General features: G+C 34.0%; 1 protein-coding gene across 1 annotated transcript in view; it reads right to left on the bottom strand.

The window, feature by feature from the left end:
• Positions 1-21,699, bottom strand: part of LOC131855714 (WD repeat-containing protein 47) — an 84,425-nt gene that overhangs the window by 4,556 nt on the left and 58,170 nt on the right. Inside the window, exons 5-6 of the mRNA XM_059207014.1 lie at positions 6,874-7,029; positions 2,277-2,496 (exon numbers count right to left, since the gene is read on the bottom strand). Of these exons, the coding sequence (XP_059062997.1) occupies positions 2,277-2,496; positions 6,874-7,029 (376 nt within the window). The remainder of the gene's footprint in view (positions 1-2,276; positions 2,497-6,873; positions 7,030-21,699) is intronic.

Consider the following 21,699-nt stretch of genomic DNA (forward strand, 5'->3'; position numbering starts at 1 on the left):
ACATTATTACTATATACTAACTTTTACTGGCTCTAAGTAAAATAAATATTATTAAAATTATAAACGCAGAAGTTAGTGATTATAGATGGATGTTTGTTACACTTTCACGCAAAAACTACTGAACTTATTTTGATGAAACTTTACAGTAATATAGCGTACTAGCTACTAGCCGCGGCTTCGCCTAGGTGTAGATGTAGATGTAATACATATAATCCGTCCTCCGGAATCATTCTATCTATTAAAAAAAACGTTTTTTTAAGGACGGACAGACAGCGACCGCGACTTTGTTTTATACTATGTAACGATACATCAGAATAACATATACCCAAAAAAACCGCGGGTAAAACATCGAGTGTAGCTATCATATAATATATATTTATATTACAAAAAAAAACGAGTTCTAATAAGCTATATTAGCACATGGTTATGTCGTAAACGTAAACGGTATGATTTACAAAAATAATCAGCAAAATCAGTTCACATTTCACATGTGAAACGGGATTTCTTTCAATCAGGTGATAAATAAACCTTTTTCGAGCTATTGGTAGAGTATTGTGAATTGCGTGCGGGTGGAATACTTTCAATCTGAATATGTAGCCCTCTATTGTAATAGGGTCTTATTCTTTGAAGAATGACTATTATATACGACGGCCTCGGTGGTGTAGTGCTGTAGCACCGCCTTACCTCCGATAGTCGCGGGTTCGATTCCTCGCACGGCACAAATATTTGTATTCATGAGTTTGATTATTTGTATCGGTCTGGGTGTTTTCTGTGTATAATACGTTTCTATTTACGAAAAAATATATATCTATGTATTTGTATCAGTTGTCTAGTACCTATAACACAAGCTTTAGCTGGCTTAACTTGGGTCTAGATGGCGCTGTGTGAATTGTCCTGAGATTAGTATTATATATAAAATTATTTAATTATTATAATAAAATTATTTAAAAGAGGAACACGCAAGTTTCTTGCTCGTTCTTCTTGTGATGATACAGCTTTCCGAACGAGCGGTAGTTTAAAAAAAATGTAATGACTATTCAAAAGTGCTTCAATGTAAGTTTATTTGAATAAATGATTTTCTATTTCTATATTTCTATTATTGTTGTAAGAGACCCATTGGCCCCTTTGCTATCAAGGTACCCATGGAAATTATAATTAATAATTATGATTCTTGTAATTCAGTTCTATCTGAACCTGATACGCTTTCATCCCGCACTAGAGTACCCTATCAGTCATTAACATTATTATCATCTAAATATATCATCACTATTTTTTCTTTCAAATCAAATCAAATCAAAAATTATGTAGCACATTTTAGCCACTTATGGACGTTAAGTTTTTTGTATTAACTTTAATTTTTTCCCTACCTATTCCCAAATAAATTAGTTTTCCCAGTATGTGCAACACTTTATATCAGTTGCTAATGGCCGCAGCGTGATAAACTAATTACCTGCTCCGGCTTCGCACGGGTATACATATATTATTATACATATAAAACTTCCTCTTGGATCACTCTACCTATTGCTAAAAACTGCATTAAATTCGTTGCGTAGTATAAAAGTTCTAAGTGAACAGACAGCCGATACGATTTAATTTTATAACTATGTAATGATGATATATATGATGAAAGACTTTTTAAAATCTGTTTTTTAATCCAGAGAATACCCTTTACAAGCAAACAATTTATATTATAATTAATTAACATAGTATAGACTATCATATACAGTGATATGGGCATGTAATGCGTTGGAATAAAGAAATAGATAATATTTTAAGTTATATAGATTTAAACAAGAATTACACTGGCTCGTTAAAAAACGTTACTCTTTGCCGGAATTGACCTGACATCTGATATTCTTATTTATAATGTAATTTAATTGTAAAGGTAATTGTTATGAATTGTAATTTGCATGCTCCCTGAATATGAGGCGAACATTTGTACTACTGTTGTAAATATTGAAGTAAAGAAATTATCTATGTATCTATCTAAGGAAGATGTTACATATGAATGTGGATGGTTATAAGGGCAGAGGAAGAAACAGAGATGGACTGTGTGAAAGATGATATGGTAAGAAAGGGAGTCGGCGTAATGTTTTTCTCTTCCAGTCATCCCTGTTCGCAGTCATCTCATTACTGATGACTGCGAACAGGGATGAATGGAAGAGAAAAACATTACGCCGACCACAAATAAATGGGATAAGGAAGCAGCAGGTGATGATAGACAAAAAATATTGTTGATGAAAATTACCGTGATTTTTAAGAATAAAATATATTACCTTGTAAATCTGTGAGCACGACCCTTCCATCGTATCCAGCGGTGAGGAGATAGTAAGCGCCAGGTGAGAAGCGCACACTCCTGATGTCACCGGAGTGCGGCGTGAAGCGCTGCAGCGCTCTCGATCCGCGCACGTCGTGTAGATCACAGGAGCCGTCGTCGTGGCCGGACACCAGCAGCCTCCCACTGGGGTCTACAGCCACGGACGCCACCGCGGACCCCTATACAATAGAATTCAAACTCAAAATATCTTCATCCATGTAGGTCTATTATAGACTCTATTATTACAGGCACAAGGCCCATATTATAAATACCTTATAAACTAACATACGTATAAATAAAATTGGAGTGTCTATTTGTAATATTAAAATAACTTTTACTAGATGCATATATGAATATAAATATAGTACCTACATACACCAAAATAACATTTTTGTACAATTTTTGTCTGTATGTTTGTTCTGGATAATCTTTGTAATGGCTGGTCCGATTTTGACGGGACTTTTTTGGCAGGTAGCTGATGTAATAAGGAGTAACTTAGGCTACTTTTATTTTAGAAAATTAAAGTTAAATTCCACGCGGACAATGTCGCGGGAATAGCTAGTATAAAATAATATTTTATAATTAATATATATTGTCTGTGTGGTCACGGCACTGATGATGGCAACCTGCCATGGCTATCGTGGCAGAATGCCGTCATTTCTTGGTTCGTATATAATCGACAATATCCTGCTACTTAGTGGCGTAGTGTAGATGGGACAGGTACATTGCCGTGGTCGGTGTGGCAGCTATATGCGACGGCGTTGCCCTAGGTACCTTCTTATTGATCCTAACGACCCCATTCACACATTTCATACACACACACACGACACCGTCCTCGCCGGCGAAGACAACGACCTCAAAGAACCGTAATAATGATTAAACTTATAATATAAATTAATTATAGTCGAACTTTGTTAATAGCGTTTATTGTAAGGATACAAAATTACCAAGTTACATAATTTGAAAATTCTGAAGCTTAGCGCTTAACTACCTAGACTTATACCGATAATGAGTTCAATTCTGGACGACAGAAATATCGAATTTTGGAAACATAGATAACAAATGAAACGCGATTGAAGAACGAACGTTGCTCTGCCGCGTTAGGTATTTCATGTTTACACGTTACATACCTTCTTGTTAGCTATTCAAATAAAAAAAAAAACGAGACGACGAGATCTAAATTAGAGATAAAACGGATATCCGGTAACTATCCGGTAACCGGCCTATCCGGCAGTCTTAATACTATCTGGCCGAATACCGGATAACTACTTTTCGGCTGGATAGGCATACGAATTAAAAAAAAATCTGGGTAAAAAAAAATTTTTTTAAGTAATTATTTGCTTTATTCAGTTAGTCTTATTATTACTTAAGGAATAAAATTAGTTTTAGTTTTAAATATTTAATCACACAATAGTAAATGACTGTTATAGAAAGAAAATTAATTTATTAGTTAGCTATTTCGGCCGGATATCCGGTTATTCGGTCACATGGTTGGCCGAATATCCGGTATCCGGCCAAACAGCAATCCGTTTCATCTCTAATCTAAATCCAACTCAACACTTAATGATTCACTTCAGATATTGAACTGATAAAAGGAACGCTGCGTTAGTCCGCTGTAATAAAACAATAGATTGAATCAATACGGAATCGGAGCTAATGTCACAACTATTAAGGAAAGTTATGACTTGTTTATTTGTAATAAAACAAGTTAAGACCATAACTTGGAGCGAATAAATCGGATAACATTGAGAAAATAATATTCTGCGATTGAAATTACAATGGTTAAATATTGGGACCCCACAACAGTATTTGATTATTGATGGAATGTTTCAGCGCGCTATAATCGACTCAATATTAGTTTAATTAATCCTCTGATTTGTAGAATTAGTGTCTTGTGGTTTTATACGAAACTAGTACTAGTCGATGTGGTTGGGTACGTAGAACTATATTCATGTACTAGCTGTACTCGCACTTCGCCCGCGTGATATGTAACTTTATTTTTCTAAAATAAAAGTAGCTTAATTTACGATTTATTACATATCAGCTACCTGCCAAAAAAAGTCCCGTCACAATCGGTCTAGCCATTTCAGAGATTAGCCATAACAAATAGACAAAATTTGAAATAAATGTTATTTTGGTGAACGTACAGTATTTACATTCACATACATGTAGTAAAAAACGGTTATTTCAATATTACAAACAGATAGTCCAGTTTTATTTATATATATAGATTGTAGGGGTGTTCACTTGAATAATATATCGATACTAGCTGTCCCGGCAAATGCTTTATCATATAAATGTTATACTAATATCGCTATTAAAAAACAGGAGTTTGTTATGAATGGTGAAAATTTGTTTGTATTTTTTATACCAAATCATATTATATATAAAAAAAATATTTAGGCGTGGGGCACCATTGTCCCTACGACTAAGATTTTTAACAATATATCGATATAGATATATCTGTTGATAATATTGGCTGGATTGATTTTACACTTTTAATATATGACAGCCTCGGTGATCTAGTGGTTTAGCACACCGCTTTACTATCCGATGGTCGTGGGTTCGATTCCTTGCGCGGTACTTATGATTGTTTATGTCGGTCACGTCGGTACAACAGGTCTCAAACGTGCTTTGTGATGACTAGATACACGTTGTCGGTTGATTGGATTTAGGGGCTCGTATTATAACCAACGAACTTCGATGCAGTACATCAATACTGACGATTAATGAACTATGTGACAGTCTGACGAGCGCCTGGTTTGATGGTTTAGTACACCGCTTTACTATCCGATGGTCGTGGGTTCGATTCCTTGCTTATTCGTGAGTATGATTGTTTGTATCGGTCTGGGTGTTTTCTATGTATAATATGTATTAATTTACAAAAAAATGTATATATTTATATCAGTTGTCTAGTACCCATAACACAAGCTCTGCTTAGCTTGGGACTAGATGGCGCTGTGTGAATTGTTCTGAGATATTATCTATATTTTGACATTAATTCAAAATATTCTTACTTTGTTGCTTTCCATCTTTCTAATAATATCGAATACGATTTCTTTGCTAAACATCGAATACATCCGATATAGTATAACAAAATTGGAACAAATTTGATATATATATATACAAAGTGAATATCCTTATTACGCTGTATCACTAGCTGCAAGCGAGTGTGAATTGGGTGGAAAATATAAAACTCTTGCAAGGTGACAACAAAATATATGTCTATATGTAACATATTGTGATACTTATAAGAAATAAACAAATTTAATCACTTTATTGTTTGCCACCTACGTGGTATAAAAAAATAAAAAAAAGGGATGTGAAGGAGATCCGTAACCGTACCCAAAACCATCGGATATCCGATATTAGAAAAAATATCCGTAACCGAATCCGAAATAAAAGTTTCGGACAATATCGGATATGGGTGGAGCCTAATTGAGACACGTTATTGGTTACATAATTTTATTAGCGATTATTTGAAATTATTTTACTTTCATATCCGCATCCGTATCCGTATCCGATATCATAATCCTATATCCGAAATATCCTACCTATATCTGAAACCTATCCGTATCCGAAATTTCATATCCATAATCCCTGCTTTGAAGTACTACTTTACTAGTACTTTTACTTTTTAGTACTTTGTAGTACTGTACTCAATTATTAAAAAGAACTAGTGGTTGAAATTCGCCCAAAAGTTACATTCAGACTATGGACAAAAAAAGTAAATCAATTGAGTTTCTTGCCAGTTCTTCTCAATTCAATCTATATACTGAACTGGACGGTGGCAATAAAATTATAACATAAAATATTTGACTTTCATAAGCGGCTAAAATATACTACATGAATAATTGATTTTTTAATTAGATTTTGAAATTGTATTGGACAAATATTATTAAAGGCAAACAATATTAATCTATTATCAAGACCAGACTTTAACAATAAACATTGCGTATGTGAATACTCACAGTATCATACTCGCAGTATACATACTGCCATAACGTGCTCGTAATGCTATTGCATCTGCGCACCGTGCAACATTTGTGCATCTGTGGCGAGTTGCATTTGCGCGGGAAAAAACAAACTACATATGGCTTCTTCTGCAAACATTCTTAACAATTATTGTACTTCTTTTATACCGTTCTACATTACTTTATCTGTCTGTAAATTACTTTTATTAGAATAAACCTATATACAACCAGACTGGCATATAAATAAAGCCCCTATAATCATACAGCTAACAGCGTGTATTGTATTTTTCTATTAATTTAGGCATAATTAAAAAAATATATCAGCAGTCATCACTTCTTCATTTATATATAAATTAAAACTGTGTGAAATTTCATACTCGTTTCCGCGCAATTTTCGTAAAAAGGAGTACAAAATGTTTGCTTAACGTATTAATATTGTGATACTCCTATATTGTGTTCACAGAAATATATTTACAAAAGTGTGCTAAACTAAATGCTGCCCTATCGAAGCAGTCTCTTACAGACAAATTGGTAGGTAGCGCTCTATAAAAATAGAAATAGATAATATAATTATTAACTTACTTTGTTGGACTGTCTGGGCGATGGTCCTATGATGTTCACACAGCCGCCGGTACGCAGATCCCAGAAGCGTACAGTTTTGTCCTGACTTCCTGACACGAACATCGCACCACCCCAGTTGTACAGTGACAACACGTGGCCGGAGTGTCCGATCAGTGCCTGGACAAAAACATTACGTATAATACAATATAAACACGCCATTAACACAGTAGACCGTAATAGAATAGAATAGAATAGGAAATACTTTATTCAAATAAACATAATATAATCACTTTTGAATAGTCATAGTGTTTTTTTTTTTAATTTATCACTCATTCGGAAACCTGTCTCTTGAAATGATACCAAAGACAAAGGCTGTATGGGCTTAAGACTCTTTGCCTTTCCATTACGGATAAATAAAAAAAAATTGGAGAAGAATTAAAAACTTCTTAAAAATAAGCTTGCGTATATATGTGTATTGCTCTTTTAAATAATTATTGTACCTTTAGATTTTTAAATTAAAATGTGTGAATACAAACTACCGACTACCACTAATTGATTAAAGTCAAAATACACAACCAAACGGTTGAGTTACTAAATGAGAGTAAATCAGTCGTAGCGATGAGTGAAGGCCTATTAATTATTAAAATCACATGTGGCGTATTTTTTTTTTATAATCTCACGACAATTCACACAGCGCCATCTAGACCCAAGTTAAGCTAGCTAAAGCTTGTGTTATGGGTCCTAGACAACTGATACAAATACATAGATATTTTTTTTTCGTAAATACATACATATTATACATAGAAAATACCCAGACCGATACAAACAATCATACTCATGAATACAAACGTTTGTGCCGTGCGAGGAATCGAACCCGTGACCATCGGTCGTAAAGCGGTAGACTAGACCGCTAGACCACCGAGGTCGTCAAACATAAGGTATTGAACATTTTCACAAAATTATTTCCTCTAATAGATGGAAAATTAGAACTAACGAATTGTCGATGCAATACGAGAGTTTGCGACATTCAATAAAAGCTTGTGACGTTGCTGCGACACTGCGGTTGGTTAACTCTACTTGAGTTTTAAACAACTAGAATATATAATTTCAATATGCAAGCGGTAAATTAATATTTTCCACCCTCAAAAGTTTATATTGTATCGTGAATTTTATAACTATATATATTGAGCTTAGAGATCAGATGGAATGAGGTTGAGGAATCGAACCCGCGACCGTCGGGTGTGCTAAACCGCTAGACCACCGAGGCCGTCGTTATATTTTATTTTTATTCGTTAACTAGCTACTCGCCCCGACTCTGCACGGGTGTACATGTATTATATATATATAAACCATCCTCTTGAATCACTCTATCTATTAAGAAAACTGCTTAAAAATCCGTTGCATAGTTTTAAAGATTTAAGCATATATAGGGACGGACAGACAGCGACAGCGACTTTATTTTATATTAAGTTATGTTATGCTATTATATATATTATATGTTAGTTATGATATATATTATGGCGATGCCAATATTCGTAGATATAACTGTGGTTCTGTGGGGAGGGGGGAAGGAATTGTTAGTAATGTGGACTATTGATCCACGCGGTGCCCCCTCGAAACCATCGTGATAACTTCTTTGTGAATTTGTCAAGATGGGCGAACTGACCTGGGTTCGTGCTCATCTCATCATCCTCCACTGGAGCCCCGCCAGCGTGAACCGTTAGCGCAGGCGTATGTACCATTCCATTATCATCCATAAAAAAAACTTTGGTTTCGTCTTATGCGAAATATAATCGGCCCCTAATGTTAGCTTATGTAATACTAGATACACCCGCGACTTCGTCCTCGTGGAATTTAACTTTACTTTTCTAGCATAAAAGTAGCCTAAGTGACTCCTTATTACATCAGCTACCTGTCAAAATAGGTCCAGCCATTTTAGAGATTAGCCGGAACAAACAGATGGACAGACAAAAATTGTAAAAAATGATATTTTAGTGTTTGTATCGTATTTATATCCATATGCATGTAGTAAAAAACGGTCATTTCAATATTACAAACAGACACTCAAATTTTATTTATATGTATAGATTATATAATATCATGATAGAATAAAAGGGAAGGAAGTGTGCTGTACGCGGAAATAGGTAATATCATGAAGATATTTGTGTCAAAATACAGGGAAATATTTGTATGACGTAGACGTTATCTAAATATATATAACTCAAAGGTGACTGACTATCTAATATCTATCAACGCACAGCCCAAACCACTGGACGGATCGAGCTGAAATTTGGGATGCAGGTAGATGTTATGACGTAGGCATCCGCTAAGAAAGGATTTTGATTAATTCTACCCCCAAGAAGACAAAATAGGGGATGAAAGTTTGTATGAAACTGTCAATTTTAAACCGATCGGACTGAGACTTTGCATGCATAAAGCTACTATGACGTAGATATTCTCTAAGAAATAATTTTGATAAATTCCACCTCTAAATTAATTAATTAACGCAAGCGAAGCCGAGGGCAAAAGCTAGTTTTAATTATATAACTGTTATATTTAAGTGCAATATATAATAGAAGATTGTTGAATATTAGAAGATGAATTTTGCTTGATCAATTCTCTCCTCTGTTTTATATATATAAATTGATATATCGTTTCTTTTCTATTATTTTAATTAAGGATGAGTTCAACAAAATTTTTTAATTTTTCAATAAAATTTTGGTAACATTAAGATTGTTAAGTGAATATGTCGCTGCACGCGATCCCTCCACTGCTGCTACTGCAGCCCAGCGGTAGAGCGATTTTTCAGTAGAAAATCAGTGTTTTGCTCGTTGAGCAAACTGTTCACTAAGTAGCTCAAGACTTTCGTATCCCTGTGGCACCTAATATATATTTTAATGTTTATTTTATGTTTTTATTTTATGTGTAAGTTAATACGTTGTGTTTTTTTTATTATTATTATTCTTATGTGTTATTTTCTTACACTTGTCAATTCAATTTTGTTTGTACTCGTGTTATCTGGATACGAATAAACATTGTTATCTATCTATCTATATCTACTAGCGACGCGCCCCGGCTTTGCACGGGTACAATACTTATACTAAATATAAAATATACCTACCTACTATAGAATGTCCTTATAAAACGTTTACAGCTTTTATATACTTAGACAATACGTCATATGAAAAAAATACTCAACGCTTAAATCTAAGCTCGCAACGTTGAATGTTTGACCCTGCGATCCCTGCATTTTAAATCTGTATTAAAAATATATCTTCGAAAGTATTAATTTAAATTATAATACATGCTGTAAAGGCCCGTATTGATATATACAAAACGTTGTACTTAATTAGATAAAAAATAATGTTGTATTGTTTAAAATCACTTCGTAAATAAAAAAAAAAAATTCAAAATTCGTTGCGTAGTTTTAAATATTTGAGCATATCTACATAGGGACGGAAAGACAGCGACAGCGACTTTATTTTATACTATATAGTGATATATGCCTGTTTCTATTTGTAATTACAATGGTAAACATGCTTATGTCTGATAGAAGCGGTAAGTGTCACCTATAAACATGAGAAGCAATTGTATGCAAAAAAGAAATATTCAAAATCGGTTCACCTACAACAAACTTCTAAAGTAACACATAAAAATACAGTAGAATTAAGAACCTAATCCATTTTTTGAATCGGTTTAAAAATGAGAATTAATCTTGTGTAATGATTTGTATTCCATCTACAAACGTTTATTTATAAGAGTAGTTCTTCTTGTGATGACACAGCTTTCCTAATCGCCCGAATTAACATTATTTTATTATGACAAAAGTGCATGACAATAGTCGTATGTGATTTTCATTGTACAACTAAGAACCTCAAATTAAAAAGCTTAAAAAATATAATATAATAACTAAAATATATTATTAATAGGAGTCCCTTTAGGCAAAGTTCCGCAGATACTGGCAGCGTTCCCTCTTTGAATAGCTAGACTAATTCTTTGTCCGAGGTAGCTGCCAGCTCTTCGGTCTTCTGTGATGTCGACTAACCTTTTCGTTATTTCTTTGAAAAGTCTTATAGCGTTAGGACCCCACGGACCAAGGGTCTCGACACCGAATGGGACAAAATCATATTCGGACCCCTGTATTTACATTTTCATTTAATGTTAAACATACATATAAGTGTACAATAAAATACCCTAGATTTTAAAAAAATCTGTTGACTCTTGCCTTTTCTCAATGAAAAGTGTATACTGAACTGGACGGTAAAAAAAATACAAAAAGCTTGTTGTACATGCTTATGATGTAGCCGTTTAGATAAAATGTCCTGAATAAATTATTTTTGATTTAAATAAAGGATTTTCGGTACATGCCTTATGTTGTACCCACTTGGCTAAAATTTCCATAAATGATTTACGATTTGGTTTGATTAAAGTTATTTCTATTCTATTTTAATCTTATATGTAAGATTCTCGTGTCACAATGTTAGTTACCATACTCCTACCAAACGACTTGATCGATTTTAAAAAAAAATTATATGTATATTCAGTTGGTCTGAGAATCGGCTACTATATATTTTTCATACCCCTAAGTGATATGTTAGTTACCATACTCCTCCCAAACGACTTGATCGATTTTAAAAAATTTTATATGTATATTCAGTTGGTCTGAGAATCGGCTACTATCTATTTTTCATACCCCTAAGTGATAAGGGTTGTCCACCCCAACATTTTTTTTTAATTCATTGAGCAACATTTTTTATTTATATTTTTTTATTATGTATCATTAAAAAATACATACAACCCTAAATTTTTCCCCCGTCTAGCCTCAACCCATATTTTTTAATAGCGATTTTAATTTATATGACAAAACAACGATTGCCGGTACAGCTAGTTACAAGTTATTGAGCACGTATATAACACACTTTTTCAAGTTTTTTGAATGACAATAAACAAGTAGGTTAGCTCTAGTCCTTCCTTCTAAATGCTAAACCTCAACAATATAACCGTGAACTTTGAACATTAGCTAAAATCAGAAATTTCGACTCGTCTAACTATAATATATCATTAATGTTTCATGCCGGCGTTGTTCCGTGCATTAGGGATGGGAGATAGCAATCTTTTTACCTGAATCGAGGTCGTTCACAGGGTATTAAAGGTTAAATGTCGAGAGCGTCTCTAACCAACATACCACTATATATACGTATGGTACACTAATTAAATTAATAATATCAGATTTGTCTAATACTAATTACTAATACCCATAGCAGAATCTAAGTTCATTAGTTCGGGATTAGTCGATGCTATACAAGTTATTAAGGGTTATAAAATAATAATAATCTCAGAACAATTCATACAATGGCACTTAGTCCCAGGCTAAGCAGAGCTTACGTTATAGGTGCTAGACAACAGATATAAATACTTAGATATTTCTTTTGAAATACACAAATAGAAAGCAAAATATTTTATTCAGTGCAATATATATAGTAAACATCCAGACCGATACAAACAAACTCATAAATACCGTGCGAAGAATCGAACCCGCGATTGTTGGGAGTAAAGCGCAAGATTTTCGAGAACGTGAAATATATGTATTTTTTAATTTAATTTAATAAATTTAGACAACTCCGTTTTGTTTGAGGCCGAAAAAGAGATGGATGGACTGTGTGAAAGATTAAGAAAGGGACTAAATAACAAGATGTCTGCGAACAGGGATGAATGGAAGAGAAAAACACGGTAAATAAATACGGTACGTACACCAAAAAAACATTCTTCATAATATTTGTCTGTCAGTCTGTAATCTCTGAAATGGCTGGACCGATTTTGATGGGACTTTTTTTGGCAGGTAGCTGATGTGCGAGGATATTTATGAACAGAATTGGCTACATAAGCCACATGCGAGCACATCAACGGCAAAATTGGAATCGAAGACCGTCGCTGAGGCCGAAATCAGCCGGGATTACATCATCGTCATCAATAAAGACACTGCCATAAATATTATCTACACATATAAATAAAATCGGAGTGTCTGTTTGTAATATTGAAATAACCGTTTCTCACTACATGCATATGAATATAAATACGGTACATACACCAAAATGTTTTTACAATTTTTGTCTGTCTGTCTGTTTGTTTGTTCCGGCGAATCTCTGAAATGGCTGGACCGATTTTGACGGGACTTTTATTGACAGGTAGCTAATGTAATAAGGAGTAACTTATCCTACTTTTATTTTAGAAACATTCTCTAATTAACTTTTTGTTAAATTCCACACGTACGAAGTCGCATGTACAGCTAGTTGTATATAATTTTTTTAAGAAAAATCGTTAAGTTCTCCATGGGGAGGCCCATTAATATATGTAATTTCATTTTATCACTGACCAAATCGAAATGATACGTTTTATACTTGATTGGCAATCGTGTTCTTACGACTAACGTGGTCGTTGTTGGGTTGGTAATAAACGGTTCACATAAAGTAGCATGTAGTAGTGCGATACTATGACCAAATATCATACTATTGTGACAATCTAGATTAATATTATAAAAGCGGAATAATGTCCATCTGTCAATTTGTCTGACTGTCTGCCTATTTGTTACTATATCACGACAAAACACCTGAAAGGTTGTTAATTAAAATTGGCATCCAACAGTTATGATGGATAGGCACGAGAACAGGTTTGTATAGTCCTTTATCTCAAAACAAGATTTGGAACAGACTAGAATAGAGTAGAAAATCATTTATTCAAATAAACTTATTTTAAGCATTTTTGAATAGTCTTAATCTACCGCTCATTCGGAATGCTGTCTCATCACAAGAACGAGCAATTTTTTTTTTATTTATTTATAATTTACAGCTCTGGATACAAGTCCTTTTTAGTCCAACATAAAGTACAAAAACTTAAAAACAATTACTATTTCTTCACAGTGTTGGAAATAGATTTATATAGTATCTTGAATAGTACAAGTCCTTTATATATTTTTTTAATAATGCTTTATTAATGACCATGGATACAAGTCTTTTGGCTGATCTTTGTTTGTTGCCCTTTTAAATAAAAGGAGACGAAGTGGCAAAATTATTATAGCTTAATTACACCTATTACAATATTCCTTTCTATAACTGAAACAATATTAAAACGTGGTCAAGTATTTGTTTAGTATACCCGTTACATTTACTGTGTACGCTTGAGTAGTTGAGGAGTCCATCGCGGCCAAACAACGTGACACGTAATTTTTATATATAAAGATTATAATTAACTGGTTAATAGTTTTCAGGTTTTGCGTTCACTTGCAGCAACCGAGAGCTGCCTTGAAGCCAAGTTTCAACATTCTAGGTCACCGGGTTTAAACCCTACAGATAATAATGATCACTCACTGCAAATAATATGGTAACACAATTTTACGAGCACACGGTCAAAGTACAAGACAACAAAATATACATATCAATAAGATTGCATGCCGATCAACTGATATAATTATTTTTATTGAATTGTGACGTCATTATTTATAATATGTATTTACCAGAAATATATATTTATGTATTTGTATCAGTTATCTAGTACCCGTAACACAAGCTTTAGCTAGCTTAACTTGGGTGTAGATGGCGCTGTGTGAATTGTCCTGAGATTATCATTAATGTTATATATATATTCTATCTATATTCATCCTCTTATTTAGTCGTCCACTCTTGACAGAGTGGTCGTGGCCTTCATGATGGTATCTCTTCGTCCCGTTGGCAACAGAAATCCTTGCAATTTGGCTGCATCTAGTACAGTTTTTTGCCGCACGAGAATATTGTACAAAGGACTGCTGTGCAGCCGTGTTTATAAGGTCAGTCCATCTTGTTGCTCGACCCCGAAAACGTTTGTCCTCAACTGAACTTTCGATGAATAACCGCTACATACAGTTTTGACCTTGGCTCGTGTGACCAAAATTATTGAGAATTCGTATTTGCGCAGTCGACGACAATCTAAATTAAAATTCAAAAATCACTTATTCCTGTAGAACATTTTAGCCGCTTATGAACATTTTTTTTATATTATAATTTTTTAAAAGCCAGTTTATTTACAATGCCTAGGTATTTATATAGGTGTCTATGTTTAACATTAAATGAAAATCCCCAACATGAAAACTATTACCATGCACGCTCGTCATTCAAGTAATCGTTTAGTTCATAATAGGCCTTGCTCAGTAAATATGATTTAACAGATGTTTTGAATTTATTTAAGGGTAATTCCAATATATCCTTTGGTATCTTATTGTAAATTTTTATACCTATTCCCATAAAAGACCTATTGACTTTTTCTAAACGATACTTGGGGACAGTAAGTTTGTCTTTAAATCTAGTATTAATATTATGAATATTGACAAAGATAACTTTGTCCACATGAACGTCACAGACGTGATAACATCATGTCTGTGACGCTGATCACATATATTAGCGACAGTTGTCTGTCAATTTCCAATTACATTAAAAATCTGCTAACTGCCACACCTACACTAAATTCCTTGATATCCTGTAGCTTAGCCTACGGCTTACCTATGGCTTAGATCATTGGGCTCCCTAAAATATGATCGAGCGTAGTGATGGCTGGCTCATCCGTCATACTCGTGAACAGGTGCTGCTATTAGGGACTCTTATCATTACGACTGATTTAATCTTATTGTATTTTTATATTCGAGCCTAAATAAATTAGTGCTGGTTGGTAGTTTGTATTCACACGTTTCGATTTGTAAAATGTGAATACGGATTGTTTAAAATAGCAACACACAAGTTTCTTGCTTATTTGTCTTGTGATGAGGCAGATTTCAAAATAAGCGGTAGATTTAAAAAAAAATTGTTGACTATTAAAAGTGCTTAAATTAAGTTTATTTGAATAAATGATATTCTATTCTATTCTATTAGCGACATACCGCTTTCTACCGCGGATCGTGAATTCGATTCGCGCACGACATATATTACCGACTGCATTTGCTTGATGGTATATTTAGCGGAATCAATTCATGGTGCTGGTGCCCCACCTATACTCCTTCATCCGTCTACCTGGCCTACCATTATACATTCTTCCTTTAGTTAATCATCAAGAAAAATATATAGTTGGCATTTCGTCCACGTGATCCATTTTTCTGAGGTTAGTCGAAAAGAAAAATATATTATTTGCAATAGAGCATTACATTTTTGAAAAACAGAATAACGAATCTCGCTTCTCGCAGAACACCGTCGTAAGTACTTAAGTGCTGGTAAATTTGCCACGTTGTCCCAATTGCTCTGATTTCATCTATGCCCTCTTACCCTTCACGGGTGCCCCGCCGGTGTAAATTATATATAAGAAATCATTAGCATAGACGCGATCGTTATTCAACAACGATCTTCAGACATAAGCCCGTTCATTAGTCAGAATAAGTGATTAAAAAAAAAGACTGTAACTACTTGAGTCATAAAAATTGTATTACAAATGTATATGCTCGATAACAATATTCCCCTAATTGATTTAATGCCCTCGCGAGTACAACGAACATAACAAATGCAGAGGTGTATCGCAGTCTGGCAGTCGACTTACAATTTTAAGTGGCTACTTAAAAAAATAAGTACACTTATACAATAGACCTGTGTAAGGCAAATTTTACCTAATTGATTGTTACATTTGTTATTGTAAGAACATTAAAGTATCAATTACAAAATATCTGAACGTAAGTAGGCTGGAAAACACTTATGATTTCATTACTACGAATTTTCTGTTAATAAGTAGAGCTACTTATGTATGAATATAAAAATGTTGATCAATCAGCTTTTCTTAATAAATACAATCTTGTTAGTGATAAGTAATAATGGAATAAAATTATCAATGCCCATTTCAGAGAAACACGAATAAAATCACATTTATGAAAAATAAAAAATCTATTAGAATAGTATAGTCTTGATTTATATACATATATAATATATACCTATTTGTTTGACGGTTTCGGTGGTCTAATGGTATCGCACACAGCTTTACTTCCGACGGTCGCGGGTTCAATTCCCCGCAAATATTTGTACTAATGTGTAGGTTTGTTTGTTATGTATATTTTTTTTAAAGGATGATAATGGGATTGTTCTTCCTGCTGATCTAACGTTTTATGCTGGCGGAGTACCCGTAGAGGATGATAAGATGAGGTCAAGTCAGTTAGCTCGTCGTGACAATTTCACCAGGAATTTATCATGATGGTTTCCAGGGGGAACCACCTCCAACCAACCACCAGGAGGTCAACCTCACATGGTGCATTGCTAACAAGGGGATTATCACTTCACACTGCTAACAATTCCCTTTGCCTGGGTTTTGTATATTATGTATGTTCATATTTACAAAAAAAACCTATCTATTTCTATCATTTTTCATTCATCCAGTACCTATAACTATAATTATATATATGGTACGTACATATTCAGTTCTATTTTCAATATATCAGGCATACGACCCATCTGATGATACACCGTCATCGTAGCCTATGCACGCCTGAAACACGTGTCACGTGCGCATATATAGACTTAAACACTAAAACTAGTCCACAACGAACGCGGTAACAAAAAACAATATATTCACAGTCCAGTAACAAGGAAGACGATTTCGCAAGTTGTATAATGTTTTTGTTTAGTTGTACAATATGTCAGTATGTCGGGTCGGTACAACGAAAACTCCAAATTGTCGATTTTGTAAAGTAACCTAATTATTACGCTTAAGTAAACCTTACTTGCTTGTAATTTATTAATCATATATCTGTGTATAGTACACTAGTAAGTTGCAGTAACTTACTGGTGTACTATGGTTATTAATAATAATAAACATGTAGAATTGTAACATGTCTATATCAATCTACTAAACCTACATGTTTAGTAGATTGTTATAGATTGTTAGACATAGACACCTATATATATATATATATATATATATATATGTATATATATACGCGGATATTTATATAGGTGTCTATGCCTAACAATAAATGAAAACAACTATTGCTATACACGCTGGTCATTCAAGTAATCGTATAGTGAGTCTTGGTTCTATAAATATGATTTTACAGTTGTTTTGAATTCATTAAATTCAATCTGAAAACGATTTATAACAAGTGTGTGGGACTGTGTATAGGGCGCTGGGGTCGGTGCAGCCAACGATGGTGGTAATTAAAGATGCAATATGTTAAAGTATATTATAAAAATATATGTCGTAACAAACTATATGAAAGCAAGAGCAATACAAGGAATTGTAAAAAGGAATGAATAACAAAACCATAGCAACCGTACAAGATATAAATATTTAAAAATAAGGAATAGTCGTACCAGCCAGCGGCCCAAATGTAAGGAGTCCTGTACAACAAGCGATCGCCTCGCCAATGATACAGTCTTTAATTAAAATTGTCTCTAACATCTTTTGTCTCCACGGAAGTGTTGGTGGCGTGCAATTTAATTCCTCTTCTGATCTGGCGCCGTTCAGATCCAACTTACAAATTAACGACAACATCTCCAGCCCCGGAGAATACTCTATTCAAATAGTCGATTCAACAGACCGTTTAATAAATTTGATTGTTGCTATTAAACACTGTGTTTTAGTTACATTTATACTGTACTAACTTTTACCCGCGGTTTCGCTCGCTTTGAATGCAATATATATGTTTTTTTTTTAAAATAAAAGGTATCCTATGTTCATTGTAATACTTACAAGAACATGTGTACAAAATTTCACGATGATCGTTCGTTCGTTGCGTAATTAAAGATATAAGAACAGACAGCGACAGCGATTTTGTTTTATACTATGTAAGGACTAAAATTTGTTTTAAATACACTAAAAAAACTATTTAGGCGCGTCTACCCAGGACTTATAGGTAATACTGCTCGGGTAAATGATGAAGACGTTTTAATTTGTGTCATGATTTGCTATAAATACTGTCTTAATAATGGAATAAAATGTGGGTTGTTGCCGCTATCGTAAGATAGTTAATAGAGGGCGCCACTGTGTTATGCCGTGTAGATAGCAGCGCCATATTCTCCAGACTACCTTTCTAGAAGGAATACCTGTACCTGTGGCTACTCAATGGCATGCCATGTCACATTGGTGGTGGGGCAATAGTGACTACTGGGGAGAGAATAGATTTGAGAGGACACTTAGGTCTTGATAGTCGAGTAGTGAACAACTAAGTACTACCATTTACAGTTAATATAATACTTGTATGATAAAAAAGAATGAGTAATTACAACTAAACAATAATATGATTTTTTATCGGCTTGTCTATTTGACATCATCATTGTTATATAGTGTAAAACAAAGTCGCTGTCGCTGTCTGTCCCTATGTATGGTTAAATCTTTAAAACTACGCAACGGATTTTGAAGCGTTTTTTAATAGATTCTTTTAATAGATAGAGAATTTTTAATAGATAGAGTGATTCAACAGGAAGGTTCATATATATTCGTCGGAGGACCAATGTGAACGACATAGCTTTCAAAGTATGTCAGCTGAAGTGGCAGTGGGCCGGGCATGTCAGCAGAGTCAGCGAAGATGGATGGGGAAGAAAGATTATGGAGTGGTGGCCGCGTATAGGTCGACGGACGGGCGCCCTCCTGCAAGATGGACCGACAACATTACGAAGGTGGCCGGAGGTGGATGGATGCTGAATGCGGAAGAGCGCACATGGTGGAAGTCTTTGGGAAAGGCCTATATCCAACAGTGGTGATGATGACGATGATGATATATATATCTAATATCGAAAACTCAGTTCATTATCGATAGAATTTTTGGACTGGACTGCTACCATACGATTTGACGTCAAAAATCGGAACTTCTCAAAAGCATGATCCAATCATGATTTTGAGAAATGTAAACCCATCAGAGGCTGCTTACTAAGGAATTGAAGGACAATTTAGCAACGGGCTACTAGTTCATATACCAAGAATACCATATAATCCCAACTGACCTGCCAATACCATTTAAACGGCTTAAATTTCCGGTTAAAATATCTTCTATGTAATAGACCTATGTATGTTTTAATCTTAAAAAACTACGCCGATTTTGATGCGTTTTTATTTTACTCAAGAGGAAGGTTTAGATTATATACTGTCCCACAACTGAACACAGACCTTTAAACGAGCTATAACCTTTATATTCTATGACTACGAGGGCGAAACCGCGGGTGGATATCTAGTTCTATATAATACATGTACACCCGTGCGAAGCCGTGGCGGGTACCTAGTAATATATAATATTTTCCATCGCCGTTTAACCTCGAGTAAGTTGCCTTGGCTCTTTGCCGCTTTGAAGATAGTCCTTTGACAATATCTATACCTTTTGAGCATATTTACGAGAGGAAAATATAACTTGCCAAGGGACATAGTCTCATCATTTGAACGCTATTACTCAAAGAGCGTTTTGTATTCAAATGAAAATAAACACTTGGATAGAAAGTACTTATATCATACCAGATTTTACTCGCGGCTTTGCTCGTTGAATCCATTGAATAAGTATCATTACTGGCTGGTAGACGGCGCAAATAAATGAATAAAATGAAATATACATATTAAAAATAAATTAATAACCAGTTAATTTTAATATCTCCAAGAACATGTGTACAAAATTTCATGATGATCGGTTCAGTAGTTTTGCGTGAACACTTAACAAACATACTTACTTTCACATTTCTAATATTGGTACGGATCTAAATACAATGTGGTACTTTTAATAATATATTTTAGTTATTATATTATATTTTTTAAGGATTTTAGTACCAGGTTAATAATGTTAGCATGTTGGGAAAGTTAGTAATTTCCCAAGCAATTGGCATGTACCCATAACTTGGACAAGAGATGGAAATCCAGATTTTTTATACTTTGTAAAAATACCAACAATGTATAAATATTATTAAAATATATTCATTCATTCATAATTTAAGAGCTACGCTCTTGTCGGTGGAGCTCTTGCCACTTTCCGCGATCTTCCATCGTGCTCTTTAATTCTTGATACGACACGACTCCCATTTTGTCCTCAGTTTGTTTGATGTAGCTATTCCTTGGTCTTCCCCTCCCCCTCTTTCCTTCTATTTTCCCCTCAATCATAATTTTCATGAAATCATCGTGCCGTATCAATTAAAATATATAAACTAGTTGAAATACACAAAATAGAAAATTCAATGACGTCAAACCAGCAAATGTATTTCACAGTCGAGAGAGAGATGCAAGCTGACAGAAACTTTCTAACGCCATCTAGTAATGCATCACCCTTTTGAATGTTTGTACGCATTTCAAGGAATATTAGGGTGAGTGCATTTACTTCTATTTACATTTAAAGCTACAAGTTTGTGAGAGGTTTGAAATATTTTAACGTATTCTAATTCAGTTTAAATTCAAGTAAATACATATAATATTATAGATACTGTGTGAATCTCAACGTGGTGCGTGGATGTAATCATTGTAAATAATTATAAAACACCAAATTGTAAATTAAATCGTAATTATATATACTTACTAAAATGTCGATATAATTAGCAGTGACACAAACATATTGAAGCACATAAAAACAAATGACAATCGATATATCGAAAACACAGCGTTGTGTATTTAAATATTATGAAATAAATAATCGAAGAGGTTTTAGTTTTAATACCTATTCAACCTATTTTAATTGGACTTGCCAACAGTTGGTTGTTACTGTTCAACAAGTTACGTTTGCATAAATCCGATTATTGGAATTAACTGCAGCAATTATGTTGCTTATTGTTGCGGAAAGTTCATCGGGGCGCTTTAAATAAATCATATACACAAACAATTCGAATAAGTCCGATTTTATAGTTTAAGCGATCGCCATTAACAGATGCAATTAAAAAACGAAATACA

This window comes from Achroia grisella, unplaced genomic scaffold, assembly GCF_030625045.1.
Source record: "Achroia grisella isolate CSIRO2021 unplaced genomic scaffold, CSIRO_AGI_Agris_v1 utg1470, whole genome shotgun sequence".
Classification (NCBI taxonomy): domain Eukaryota; kingdom Metazoa; phylum Arthropoda; class Insecta; order Lepidoptera; family Pyralidae; genus Achroia; species Achroia grisella.